Below are 13,020 nucleotides of genomic sequence, written 5' to 3' on the forward strand. Positions count from 1 at the left end.
AGAAGAGCAACCAGTTTTCGGCAACTGTAAGATCTGAAATGATAGGATTAAACAGAAATAGGTGTTTCAATATCTGGGCGGAATCATAAGATTGTTTTTGCATTTCTATTACTTGTGGATCATTTACGATGCTGTCTATATAAAACATTTATTTTTCCCCCTTGTATCAATATTGCTTTGATTTAATTATAAAACTCATATGTATGAAGAAAATAGTCGATGCATAAACATTGCTTTTCTCTCTTCACAGCGGAACTTTCAGGTCTGCTCTTTATCGGGGATGCAATTCTGCAGGTATACACTTTACCCTAATTTTCTATGTGCAACCAAAATATAAATTCAATTCACAATAGGCCACGTGAAACCAGTTTTCTTTTCTTTGCAGATAAATGGAATTAATGTGAGAAAATGCAGACATGAAGAAGTGGTGAGTTTTCTTCACTTTTTCTTAATACCATGATTTTCCCATGTGCCAATGAGGATTCATTGCATTGCTAAATACTGTTCAATTTATTCATTAGGTAGATATGACATTGGTCCAGTGTGCTATCAGATTTTTCAAATGATCTCTTAATTGGTGTGTGTGTGTGTGTGTGTGTGTGTGTGTGTGTGTGTGTTTCATAGTAGAAACAGAATTGTGAGTACTACTCGGGATGAAATGTACTTCAAAGAAATACTTTGAGGGTTGCTTGTTATATTTTTCCGGGTTTTCTATTAATCCCTACCAGACAGTGTCCACTGAATATATCTCTAGGTGAAATGCATCTCTAATTCTTTACAAATATTTAAAAGTTTAAAAACAGGGGAGCCTGGGTGGCTCAGTTCGTTAAGTGTCCAAATCTTGATTTCAGCTCAAGTCATGATCTCACGATTTGTGAGAACAAACCCCGCATTGGACTCTGTGTTCACAGCATGGAGCCTGCTTGAGATTCTCTCTCTGTCCCTCCCCTTCTCACACTCTCCCTCTGTCTCTCTTTCTCAAAATAAATAAATAAACATTTTTAAGAAAGCTTATAAACAATAGAATTTATGTCTGTAAAATCTTACACAGTAGCAGAGTCCATTGGAAGAGTTCATACAGATGTGTGTGTGTGTGTGTGTGTGTGTGTGTGTGTGTGTTTGAGAGAGAGAGAGAAAGAGGGAGACAGAGAGAGAGAAAGAGAAGGAAAGAGACAAAATTTAGAGGAGCTTAATCTTAAGGTATACTGAATTACCACAAGGCAGGAAGTTCACCAATTGTGTGTGTGTGTATGTGTTGTTGTGTTTTGTGGTTAGTTACTTATGTATCTATTTTTTTGGATGTTGGTAAATATGCAGATCTGAAGCCCAGGCCTCAGATACTCTAATTCAGTTTAGGTGGGCCTAGGAATTTTAGGCGGGCAGATTTTAACACCGGGCCCAAATGGTTCCACCCTAGGTGGCTTGTACCCACCCTTTGGGAGAAGCTGGAAGGTTGAAGGGCTTCTGTTGGGATGGTGAGGAGACATAAAGGAAGAGGACAGTGGTAGGCACTGGGAAATATTTGTCGCACCTGACTAAATAGCATTCCTAGAGCCTTCAATGAATTTCTTTAGCATCTCACAAGGGAAGGGAAGGAGGAGAAATTATGTTTAAACGTTTATGCTCAAGGGTTGTGTTTGAATGCATTACTCCTCTGTTAAAACTATTTGGAGAAAACTATTCTGATACGTTTGTGTGTTTCAAACCTCAAGGAGGCAACCTTTGCTGTTCTTGGTGAGAAGCCACGGTTCCAAGAGCAGCCAAGGCAGGGGTGGGGGTGGGGGTGGGGGGTTCTCCATTGTGCGTACTTGGGATAGCTAAGCAGGGTTTGTCATCATCATCCCTTTTTGTCTTCTCCAAAATCTTACCCAGGCCACTCTATTGCCCCTCTGTGGTGAATGTCCTTTAAGATATTTCCAGTCTCGACTTTAGTACAAATACGTGCAGAAAAAGCAGGGTTTCAGGACAGGTTTTAGGCAAATGAGAGCACACCCGAGAGCACTCCGTTCTGCAGGTTCACATGCGAATGTTACATACGGCCATGTAAGCAAATAATATGTTAACTTCAGTCTTTGTGCGAAAATACAAACTTATTTTAAACTCACGACACAGGGAGCCGGAAACAAGCGCCTTCTCTTTTCAAACCACATGCTGTTAGGCGGGGCCGTGGTGGCAATTTGCCCTTCCAAGGCAGGCGGCATGCTTAGACAAGCTGTCCTGCAGCTTTGATTAAGCCGATGAGTGCTGCGTGAAAGATTAGAATGTGCTAATAATGCCACTTCCTAATGCTGTTCATTGTGTTTCAAAGAAAAGGAAGGTAGGATTATATTGCAAATTATATGTGGCTCTTCGCAATACACTTCCGTTCTTCTTTGAGAGGCTTAACCTTACCAGCTTTGAAAACCAGGCACTAATATTCTTAAGTTCCAATCTTTCACTTTCCAACAGTGATTAGATGCTTTTGTCTTCATTGCTAATTAGCTAAGCAAATACACTGACTTATACCTCCGCGGAGCTGAGATACTAATTAAATGTTTAAGAATGCACTCAAATGGGCAGAAAAAGGCGCACCGAGCTCAGAGGACGTAGATGGTTTTAAAATAGCACGCTGATGCCACTTTCCTGATTCCAAGTCGGTGATTCACACAGAGTTCCAAACTCAGAAACAGACTGAGTAGGTGTGGCAATATGGTGTAGGTGCACAGAACTTTCCTTCCATTCGTCTGCATCACTCATTGACATGGCTAGAAATTTTGTGTCTGGTCCCTCATTGGCTTCGACAATACAGATGTAATTTCTGTGCTGGAGTCGTGTTGACTCCGTGCGTGTTGATGTGTGCGGAAGGAGAATCCCACGGTGTCCACTGCGGGCACCCAGAAGGACTTACAAGGAGTTCGTTAGCCAAATGCCTAGAATCAGATCACCAAAGCATTTGTCTATCTGTGTCTCATGTCGCTAGTCTGGGCATACAATAATTCACTTCTCAGCTGCCCCCACACCATGCAAGGCATTCCTCTTGCGAGAAGTTTGTGGAAGAAGAGACCCTTCCGAAGTTTCCACGTGAAGAAAGATTTAGCACAAGTGCCAAATGTTCCTTGGCCTGTGACATGGTGGCAAGGTGGCAGGGTCCAGAATAGATGGCTTTCATACTCACAAACAATCGTATGCAAATCCTTCCACTGTAATTTCAGGCAAATGGACTTACCTGTTCTGTTACTCATCTTAAAAGAAAGCTAACAACCCCTTTTATAAAGATCGAATGGGAATAATGTGTATGAAACTCTTAGCACAGATCTGGCAAGTAAGAAAAATTATGTATTATGTGATGCCATCAAATAATATTGCTGCCCTTTTCCCCCGTTCGCCCCCCAGTGGTTACTGCTGTGTCCGCGTTGGGCAGTGTCTTGTTGAGATTCATCCTGGGCCCTGAGAAGCTCCCATATGAAGAGGGTACTAATGCATGCTGGGGTCTGCATCCCAAGCTCCGTCCGCCACACGCAGTCAGGAAGTGAAGTGGGCACCCATGCCTGCAGGGGAAGAGCTGTTTGAAAATGAGGGCTCCTTGTTCAGCAGAACAGGTGCCTATTTATATATCTTTGATGTGAATGTGTTATATAGTCCATGAGTTATGCTCCCAAGACATTGAAAGTTCCTAATGTACCAATTCGTTTTTTTTCTTTTCTTTTTTTAATGCTTATTTATTTTGAGAGAGAGAGAGAGAGAGAGAGAGCGAGCAGGGGAGGGGAGAGAGAGAGGGAGACACGGAATGTGAAGCAGGCTCCAGGCTCTGAGCTGTCTGCACAGAGCCCGATATGGGGCTCAAACTCAGGAACCAGAGATCATGACCTGACCTGAAGTTGGACGCTCAACCGACTGAGCAACCCAGGCGCCCCACCCCCAATTCTTTTTTCAAGGAAACCCATATGTATTGCCACTGTTGATATTAAGATTAACTCTATTTCTTTTTACCTTATCACTGAACCCTAGACACCTTAAGTTGATTGTCATCTATCTATCTATCTATCTGACATTGATTAACAGGTAAACTGATCACATATCAAACTCTGAGTATCATCTATATGAAATACACTGAGATGGAGTCCTTTGTGTGACAAGAAATAATATATAAATAACTTTGTCTCTAGCTTTATTGCTATGTGAACATCATTTCTGTAGAGTGTAAAAACTGAGAGAGTGTACAAAAAATTAGCAGGAAAGGACATGTTGATTTATCTGTGGTCTTCAAAATGTAACAGTGGGATCTGTTTATGCTCACGAGAAATAAGAGGAAATAAGATCTATCTATAGCAGAAAAAAATGCATCTTGAGTTTATAATCAAGATAGTTGGAAATGAGAATCTATTAGTGTAATTGAAATTTCATCTAATAAGACTTTCAAAACAGCAAAGCTCATCACTAGGCGAAGCAGAATTGATGGATAGATAATTCCAGACGTTTCTTTCTAAAATATTTCTGGTTTCATGTTTGAGATTTATGGGTTCTAAAAAAGAGGTTCATTTGCCTTTTGGTTTTGTGGTTTTGCTGATACCAAATATTAGATAATTAGAAATGCAAATAACTAATTTGTCCTGAATTTTTAATTTTAAAACAAAGTCCAAAAAACCATATGCATCTTATAAGAGCAGAATGAGTATCTCGATCAGTTGAAATCTGATATTCATGCCATAAAAACAAATTTTGATAAAACTAATGTAAACTGTTGTTTAATAGCATTTTAATTATTATGATATGCTTAAATTAGTTCAAAATTTCCATTAGAATAAAAAGAATATGTTCTTTTTTTAGCTTAGAATAATCAGAAAATAACTTTACAAAGGCTATATCTATCTTATCATCTGAAAATAAGGCATTAATTTATACATTGGAACCGTTTAGTAGGTTTTATGAGTTACCAAGGAACATATTTAGGATGTGATTTGGGAACACACTTCATTTTGCATCTTGGCAAAAGATTAAAATGTCACTGAGTTGCAAATCATGTTTTGCTGAACCGCTAATAATTCTTAATTTGTTCTCAGTTTGGAAATAGGTATTGAGATCTAACAGATTAATACTTTACTTAAGAATTCTAACTATAGCAGTTTTTTTCTTTAAGTTAACTACTACCCAGGAAAGCCATACATGAAATAATTACACTTTTAGTATTTCCCACTAGTTTTGGAAACTTTAAATGCAAAGACAAAAATATGCAAAATATTGTTTAAGCTATTGCTGATTTCGGAAATAAAGTATCTAGAACTTGCCTTATCTGCATACTTAGCTTTTTATTAATACTTTTAGGCCTTCCTTCTCTGCTAAGCCCACAGGCCTGTCCCTCATTAGGTATGAATATAGATAGCACAGGCCACACTTTAATTAAATGTATGCTTTTCACTCCTGGCTACTGATTCTCATCAAATCCTTATTTGCTGTCTGACATAGCTTAAAGACCCGATTTTGCAACTCCCGTAATAATGAAACAAAGGCAAGCCTGGTAAACCAATCACGTAGTGGAGTCCCAGCCAATTTTTATCTAGAGCAATGGACACGGAGAATACACAGCAGCAAGCACAGGCGACCATGTTGTACTAGGGGACAAAGTAACTGGGACGTATCGATGCATGTGTCCATATCCACTCCTCACCTCCAACAAAGACTTCTCAGTCACTCCTGCTCCCAGGTTAGAATGATGAGGGGACATATATGTCACATATAGATTATACACTTTTCGCATAACTGACTTATTTTGTTTTCAAGGTGATTAAAGTGAAAGGCAAGGAGAGAAAAAGCATAGGAGAATAAAAGCTTCAAGATCTAAGCTAAAAATGGTGTCTCAGGCACTTTTCAGCTACGTGATGTTCCTAAAGTTCAAAATCTCTTGCCCTCGTTTTTGTGGTCAGCAAGGTGGAGAGTTTTTCACTTTTTCGGCCAAAGTGTTCAATTATTTTATTGGACACACGCTTCGGTAAACCTGGAGAACTGTGCCACACAAATAGTAAACCGTGGTGAATCAAACTATGGGCCCTAGTTGATAATAATGTATCAGTCTGTGCTTATCGCTTGTAACAAATTGATCCGCTGGTGCAAGATCTCAATAATAGAGGAGATTCTCTCTGTGTGAGAGAAGATGGGCAAGGACCTTTCTGCACAGTTTTACCGCAAGCCTGAAAGCATTTTAAAAAGTAAAGTCCATTAAAGTTGAATAAAAAGGACAAAAAGCACCTTTGCAGGCACTCTTTCGTGAGCGAGTGGAGATATGCCGAAAGCAATGCCTATGTATACATCAGGCGTATACAAAAATGGTGGAAATCGAGAAGTGATCCCGAGAGCTATCATAATTACTCAGATTCGTTGTTGTTGTTGTTGTTGTTGTTTCCTTTTGGACACCCATAAGTCCTGTTAATACTGTCTGTGCCCCTGGGAGATAACTCCTTAGGGGAAAACAAACCTGAAGAAAAGTGTTTTGGAGAAAATGCCTTTAAAATAACAGGGTACAAGGAACGATGCCTTGCTGCCTGTAAGAAATGTCTCCCAGAACACTGGCTACCATTACATGAGGAAGGAAGTGGGATCTGATAGAAACAGCCTCTGTGTCCCGGAGAAACAGTAATGCTTGTTAGAGTCTACAGTAACTAAGAGAATCTGATAGAGGTGGCCAGAGAAGAAGAAAGAAAGAGAAATGGAGCCCTGGACACACGGACGGACTCATTTCTTGGAAACACTCAGAATCATCAGGGGATAAACGATTTTTTATGGAGGTTGAGGTTCTGCAGTTGTATGGGGGGGTAAAAAAAAACAATGGGTTGTGGTTTCATCAATCACTCTCAAAGCGGGCAGTTCTCATCATGAAGGGACAGTAGCTGGAATCCTCCATATTGTGAAAACTTGTGGTCCTGTGGTAGCGTGAGGCCTTCTAGAAGTCACGTCTACACCGGGCGCTACTGGAAGTCTCCCCGAGAGGCTTCTGGAGGGCTATGTCCCGAAGTAGTTCTGGGACATGTCCAGATGCTACAAACTACCACCGAAGGTAATCTGGGCAGTATGCAGATCCGGGAATCAGAAAGGGAAAACCCAAGATCCAGTTAAAGATCAAAGTCCTGTGGTCGCCCAGATATCTGGGGAATTCTAAAGCAGAAAGATATCCTATTATACGTGTCTTTATTCTTAAGAATGTCAGGGAGCCTGAAAACAGCTGCTATAGAATTGTGCCATGGGAACTATCCTTATTCAGTTGTTCTGATGTTGTGTATATAAGCAAATTCCTAGAAAATTTCCTCTGGTTCTTAGTTTTAGATATCGAAATAGCATAGAAAAAAGCATATTTGACCCCTTCAGGATTATCTATCAAAAGACAAATCGAGGGCCTTCTGCTCTGGTCTGAACGCCTGTGTCTCCCCAGAATTCATATGTTGAAATTCTAATGCCAGTGTGCTAGCATTGGGAGGTGTCTGGGTCGTGAGTGTGGAGGCCTCATGAATGGGATTAGTGACCTCATAAAAGAGGCCCTACAGAGCCAGCTACCCGCTTCCCTCACGTGAGAATAAAAGGAGTCTACACCCCAAAGAGGGCCTTCGCCCAGCAATGTCGGCATACCGATCTCAGACTTCTCCAGATTGTAAGAAATAAACTCCTTCTGTTGGAAGCTACCCAGTCTGTGGTGTTTGGTTATAGCAGCTGGAACAAAGACACCTTCCCCATATGTGCGATCAGAACAAGTCTTAAGCAAGTGCAGAGATCTGGGGTTAAAAGTGATGTTTTAATTTTTTTTTTCCCCTCCTGCAACTCTGATGACAATAAACAGAGTTGTTGATAATTTTTTTGAAAATAGAATGCAGATTTTCATTTCCGTGAGAATTGTCCTGGGAGGTCTGAGAAAGCCGAAGTGAAAGTCAATGTCTAGCAGAAATTCACTTTACAGAGTCAGATAGGAGTCAGAGCAAGCAGGGGTATTATAGCCAAGAACAGGAGATTGAATTAGAATTCAGGAAAAGTGAGTATTTGGCCCCAGGCACGCAGACGGCATGGGGGGGGGGGGGGGAGTAGTTTCTGCACCACAATAAAGTGAGGTAGATACTAGGAACAGCAATCTTCTCTGCCTTTCTCCTAAACTCTCAGAACACTGGCAGCTAGGTGTTGTTCGTTTGTTTGTTTGTTTTTGTTTGTTTTTGTTTTTGTTTTTGATTTTTACCACTAAGGGGGCAGGTAAAATTTATGGTGAAATTTATCTAAAAGAAATAACCCACAAATAATACATTTGGACTGTGCCACTGAAGGCCGAGTTCCCACTAATAACTCCACAATGCAGGCCGGTAGTGGATGTAACCATGCATCGTCTACCCAAAGCTATCAATCCGCTTTTCAGTGCCTGACTCCTAAACGTTGACTGATACCAAAGGATCACTGATATTTGAAGAAAATTGTCCACATCAAGGACAACAACTAAAGCGGAGGGAAAAAGAAATGAAGGAAACAGACAACACAGGAGTCAAGAAAAAAAGCCAGAGAGAGGGATTAATACTATAATATTTTCAGAGAACTGCCAGAGACTATTATATAATTTTTTTAAAGCCATCATTATATATAAAAGGAACATGTTCAGAAAAAAAACAAGATGTTAAAACTTTGATGAAATATTGAAAAAAAAACTATAGAGTGTAGGAGGATTACAAAATAAAGTTGGGAAATGGTGAAAATGGAATAAAATAACAAGTAGGCAATAAGACAGAAAAAATATTAGAGATATTCTATTCAGGAATTCAAACATCAGAACACTAGAACTTTCAGAAAGAAAATACATAGAATAAAGGAATTGGCTGTTCTCGAAGGAATGACACAAGAAAAGTATCTGGATTTGGTGTATATACTTTCAAATATAAATGAAATGCCAAGCAAAAAAGAAAAAGGAAAAAAGAAAGCGTGTCTCCATATCTATGCTTCCTATGAAGTGGCATAATATTATGATTTTAGTTTGCATTTCCCTAATGACTGAGAATATTGAACATCTTTTTATGTGTTTATGATACTCCCAGATATTTTTGATTAATTGGGTTACTTGACTTACTGATTTTGAAGAGTTTGTTTATTTTAGGCATTCTGGCTGCTAGTCAAATATATAATTTGCAAATATTTTTCCCAGTCTTGGTGCATTTCGTGAATTTCTTAATTGCACCTTTTGAATCTGAAAGGTTTTGATTGTCATGAAGTTCGGCTCATGGATATTTTAATTTCATCTCTTGAACACAGCTTTTGCCATCTTATCTAACAATTCTAAGGCTATGAAGATTTGTTGCTTTGTTTTGTTCTGAGGGTCTTATAGTCTTACGTATCGCATTTAAGTCTATGACCAATTTGGAGTTGATGTTTATATATGCTGTGAGATAAGGTCGTGTGGGTATCCAGATGTGCCAGTATCAGGTTCTTTGGCAATTTTGTTAAAAATGAATTGGGCTCAACATAAAAGTTTATTTCTAGGTACTTAATTATGTTCCATTAATCTGTTTGTGTATGCTGATGTAAATATCACACCGCTGATCATTGTAACTTTGCAGTAAATTTTGCAAATGAAAATTTAAGTCTTAAATTTTATTCTTTTTGTATTTGTTTTTTTATTTTAAATTTTTCAATATTTGATTTTTTTAAATATTTTTTTAACGTTTATTTATTTTTGAGAGACAGAGCACAAGAGGGGGAGGGGCAGAGAGAGAGGGAGACACAGAATCCGAAGCCTCTCCAGGCTCTGAGCTGTCTGCCCAGATCCCGACAGGGGGCTTGAACACTCAAACTGTGAGATCATGACCTGAGCTGAAGTCGGAGGCTTAACTGACTGAGCCACCCAGGCACCCCTTCAATATTCGATTTTTAAATAAACTGTTTATGTTAGAACAGTTTTAGAATGAAAGAAAATAGTAAAAATAGTATTGAGTGTTTTAATATCCTCTATACCCAGTGTTTCCAATTTCATCATCTTACATTATTATAATATATTTCTGACAGTTATTACTACCGATGTTTATACAGTTATTAATGAAAGTCTGATTGACACTCCATTCAGATTTCCTTAGTGTTTACCTAATATCTTCTCTGTTTCCAGATCCGTTCCGGAACGCACGTTGAGTTTAGTCACGTGTCTTCTTAGGCTCCTCTTGGCTCCGTTTTCTGGGGCTTCTTATTTTGATAATCTTAATGGTTTTGAAGAGTACTGGTGAGAAATTTCGTGAAATGTCCCTCAGGAGTCTTTTTTTCTAGCATATTCCCTGTGATTAGACAGGTTTATGTGTGTTGGGGAGGAAGACCTTAAAAGCAGAGTGCATTTTTGTCCTATCATGTCAAGGGTACATACTATGAACACGACTTTATTAGCATTAATATTAACCTTGGTCACCTGGCTGTGAGAGACTTTGTCAAGTTTCTCCACTCTAAAGTTACTTTTTGTTTCCTTCCCACCCCGTGCTCTTTGGAAAGAGGACACTGCACAGAGCCCACGCTTAAACATGGCAGAATATGCCTCACCTCTGCAAGGGTGGCTGTCTACTCGCATTCTTTGGAGTTCTGCTACCTAGGAGATTTGTCTACACATATTAATTTATTTGTTCATTAGATCATATTGATTGTTCAGTATAGACTCGTGGGTGTTTATTTATTTATTTATTTATTTATTTGCGCAAGTGGTTCTAGCATTGGCCCTTGGGAACTCTTACAGTTGGTTTCAGGGTGGCTTTGAAATGCTCCCTCAGATATTTTGGGGCACTAAAATATGTTTCAGTCTCATCTTGTATAGATTCTGCCAATCCAAGAATTAGCCGTGACCCCTAGAGGTCTTGCTTCCCTTCATTAGAGAAGTACGAGAAACCGAAATCTGAGTCCCAGGTGGGCTCATTGCCTGCTGGAACGAGGAAACGTGTGTGTACAGACTTGTTCATATGCACAAATGCGTTCACGCTCATTTCTATATATAACCATTTGTGTCTGTGTTAAACTGAACGTGAGTTTATGCGGCTGCCTTCAACGTAATCCAGCGTCAGGTGGATCATTCTAGTCTCCTCTTGCTTATCTATAGCCTCCTCTGTCAACAGGTGGCTGCATCACCTGCCATCCGTTTGGTTAACTTTTCAAGCCCAGTGCACATATACTGTCTCAGAATTGTTAACCCATTCCCCAGTGGGAAAAGCTTTATTAAGTGGAATAGAGAGTTTACGTACAGTTTTGGTTTTTTGTTTTTTGTTTTTTGTTTTTTGTTTTTGCATTTAGCTATACAGATTTTATTTCCAAAGTTACAGAAGTCAGTCCCACTACCCCAATTCTTTCAGTGAGGTTGTTTCAAACATTCATAATACAATTAGACTCTCTTGTCGCATTCTGTATTACATCATGATATTCCCCCAATCTCCTAAATGGTTTTGTTAAAAAAAAGATCTGTAGGCAGTAAGGCTTTCTCAATTTCTGGCTGTAAATTCTATGGGTTTTGACAAGTGCAGAGTACAATGATTCACCATTAAAATACCATACAAGATAATTTCACTTTCCAGAAAAAAATCTTCCTCGTCTCTTCCTTTCCTACTCCTGCATCCTGCGCATGCCAGGATTCTCTGGAAACGATTGTTACACTGTCCGTATAGTTTTGTCTTTACCAGAAAATTATGATTGGAGTCCGAGGGAATATAGCCTTTTTGGATTGGTTTGTTTCATTCAGCAATGTGCATTTAAAAATAATCCATGTCTTCTCACGGCTTGATCGTTCCTTTCTTTTTGAACTCCGAATAATATTCCATTGTTCATCTACTGGAACAGTAAACAACCGCACTGCAGCTTGTTTATCCATTCACCTATCGAGGGACATCACGCTTGCTTCCAGTTCTTGGTGATTAGGAATAAAGCTGCTAGAAAGATTTGCATGCATGTCTTTGTGTGGACATAAATATTCAAATTAATTGACTGTAGCCTAGGACTACAATTGCTGATTACATGGTAAGGCCATACTTATTTTGTCAGAAAGTGCCAAACTGTCTTCCAAAAAGGCTACGCCATTTTGTACCTCCACCGGTAATGAAGGGGGGTTGCCCTTGCTCAGTATTATCAGTGAGGGGAATTGTCACTTTTTGTTTATAAACTATGTTGACAGGTGTGTAGTAGTATCTCATGGCTAATTTACGGCTCTTTTATGACAAATGTTGAGCAATTTTTCACATACTTAATTTGCCTTCTTTATATCTCCTCTGGCGATGTCTGTTTGTGTAGCTTTTTCACTTAATTGAGTTGTGAGTTTTCTTGTTGTTGAGACTTAAGTTGTTTTGTAGGTATTGGAGATAGCTGGATATATCGGATACGACATCAGACATATGTGTGTTTTTTCCAAATAAATTGCCTTTAAAATATTTTCTCCCTGTTTCATTTTCTTAAATGTATGTTTTTCATGTTCTTAAATGTATATTTTTAATTTTCATAAATGTACATTTTTCAGAAGTCTATCATTTTATTTTATTTTATTTATTTTATTTTTTAATTTTAATGTTTATTTATTTTTTTTTTAATTTTTTTTTCAACGTTTATTTATTTTTGGGACAGAGAGAGACAGAGCATGAACGGGGGAGGGGCAGAGAGAGAGGGAGACACAGAATCGGAAACAGGCTCCAGGCTCTGAGCCATCAGCCCAGAGCCTGACTCGGGGCTCGAACTCACGGACCGTGAGATCGTGACCTGGCTGAAGTCGGACGCTTAACCGACTGCGCCACCCAGGCGCCCCAATGTTTATTTATTTTTGAGACAAGACAGAGAGCGTAGGCAGGGGAGGGGCAGAGAGAAAGACACACACACAGAATCTGCAGCAGGCTCCAAGGCTCTGAGCTGTTGGCACAGAGCCCAACGTGGGGCTCGAACCCACGAACTGTAAGATCATGACCTGAGCTGAAGTCGGACGCTTAACCGACTAAGCCACCCAGGTGCCCCAGAAGTCTATCATTTTAATAAAGTTCAATGCATCAATTTTTTCTTTCATGAATTGTGCTTGTGGTGTTGCATTTAAAA

At 39.3% G+C, this 13,020-nt stretch overlaps 1 protein-coding gene across 2 annotated transcripts in view; it reads left to right on the forward strand.

Annotated features, from left to right (window-relative positions):
* The window catches only part of SNTG1 (syntrophin gamma 1), a 340,050-nt gene that overhangs the window by 70,147 nt on the left and 256,883 nt on the right, over positions 1–13,020 (forward strand). For both annotated transcript variants that reach the window (XM_047842783.1, XM_047842784.1), the window contains exons 5-6: positions 251–294; positions 386–427. In XM_047842783.1, coding sequence (XP_047698739.1) covers positions 251–294; positions 386–427 — 86 coding nt within the window. The remainder of the gene's footprint in view (positions 1–250; positions 295–385; positions 428–13,020) is intronic.

The sequence above is a fragment of the Prionailurus viverrinus genome, chromosome F2 (assembly GCF_022837055.1).
Source record: "Prionailurus viverrinus isolate Anna chromosome F2, UM_Priviv_1.0, whole genome shotgun sequence".
In the NCBI taxonomy this organism is placed as follows: Eukaryota; Metazoa; Chordata; class Mammalia; order Carnivora; family Felidae; genus Prionailurus; species Prionailurus viverrinus.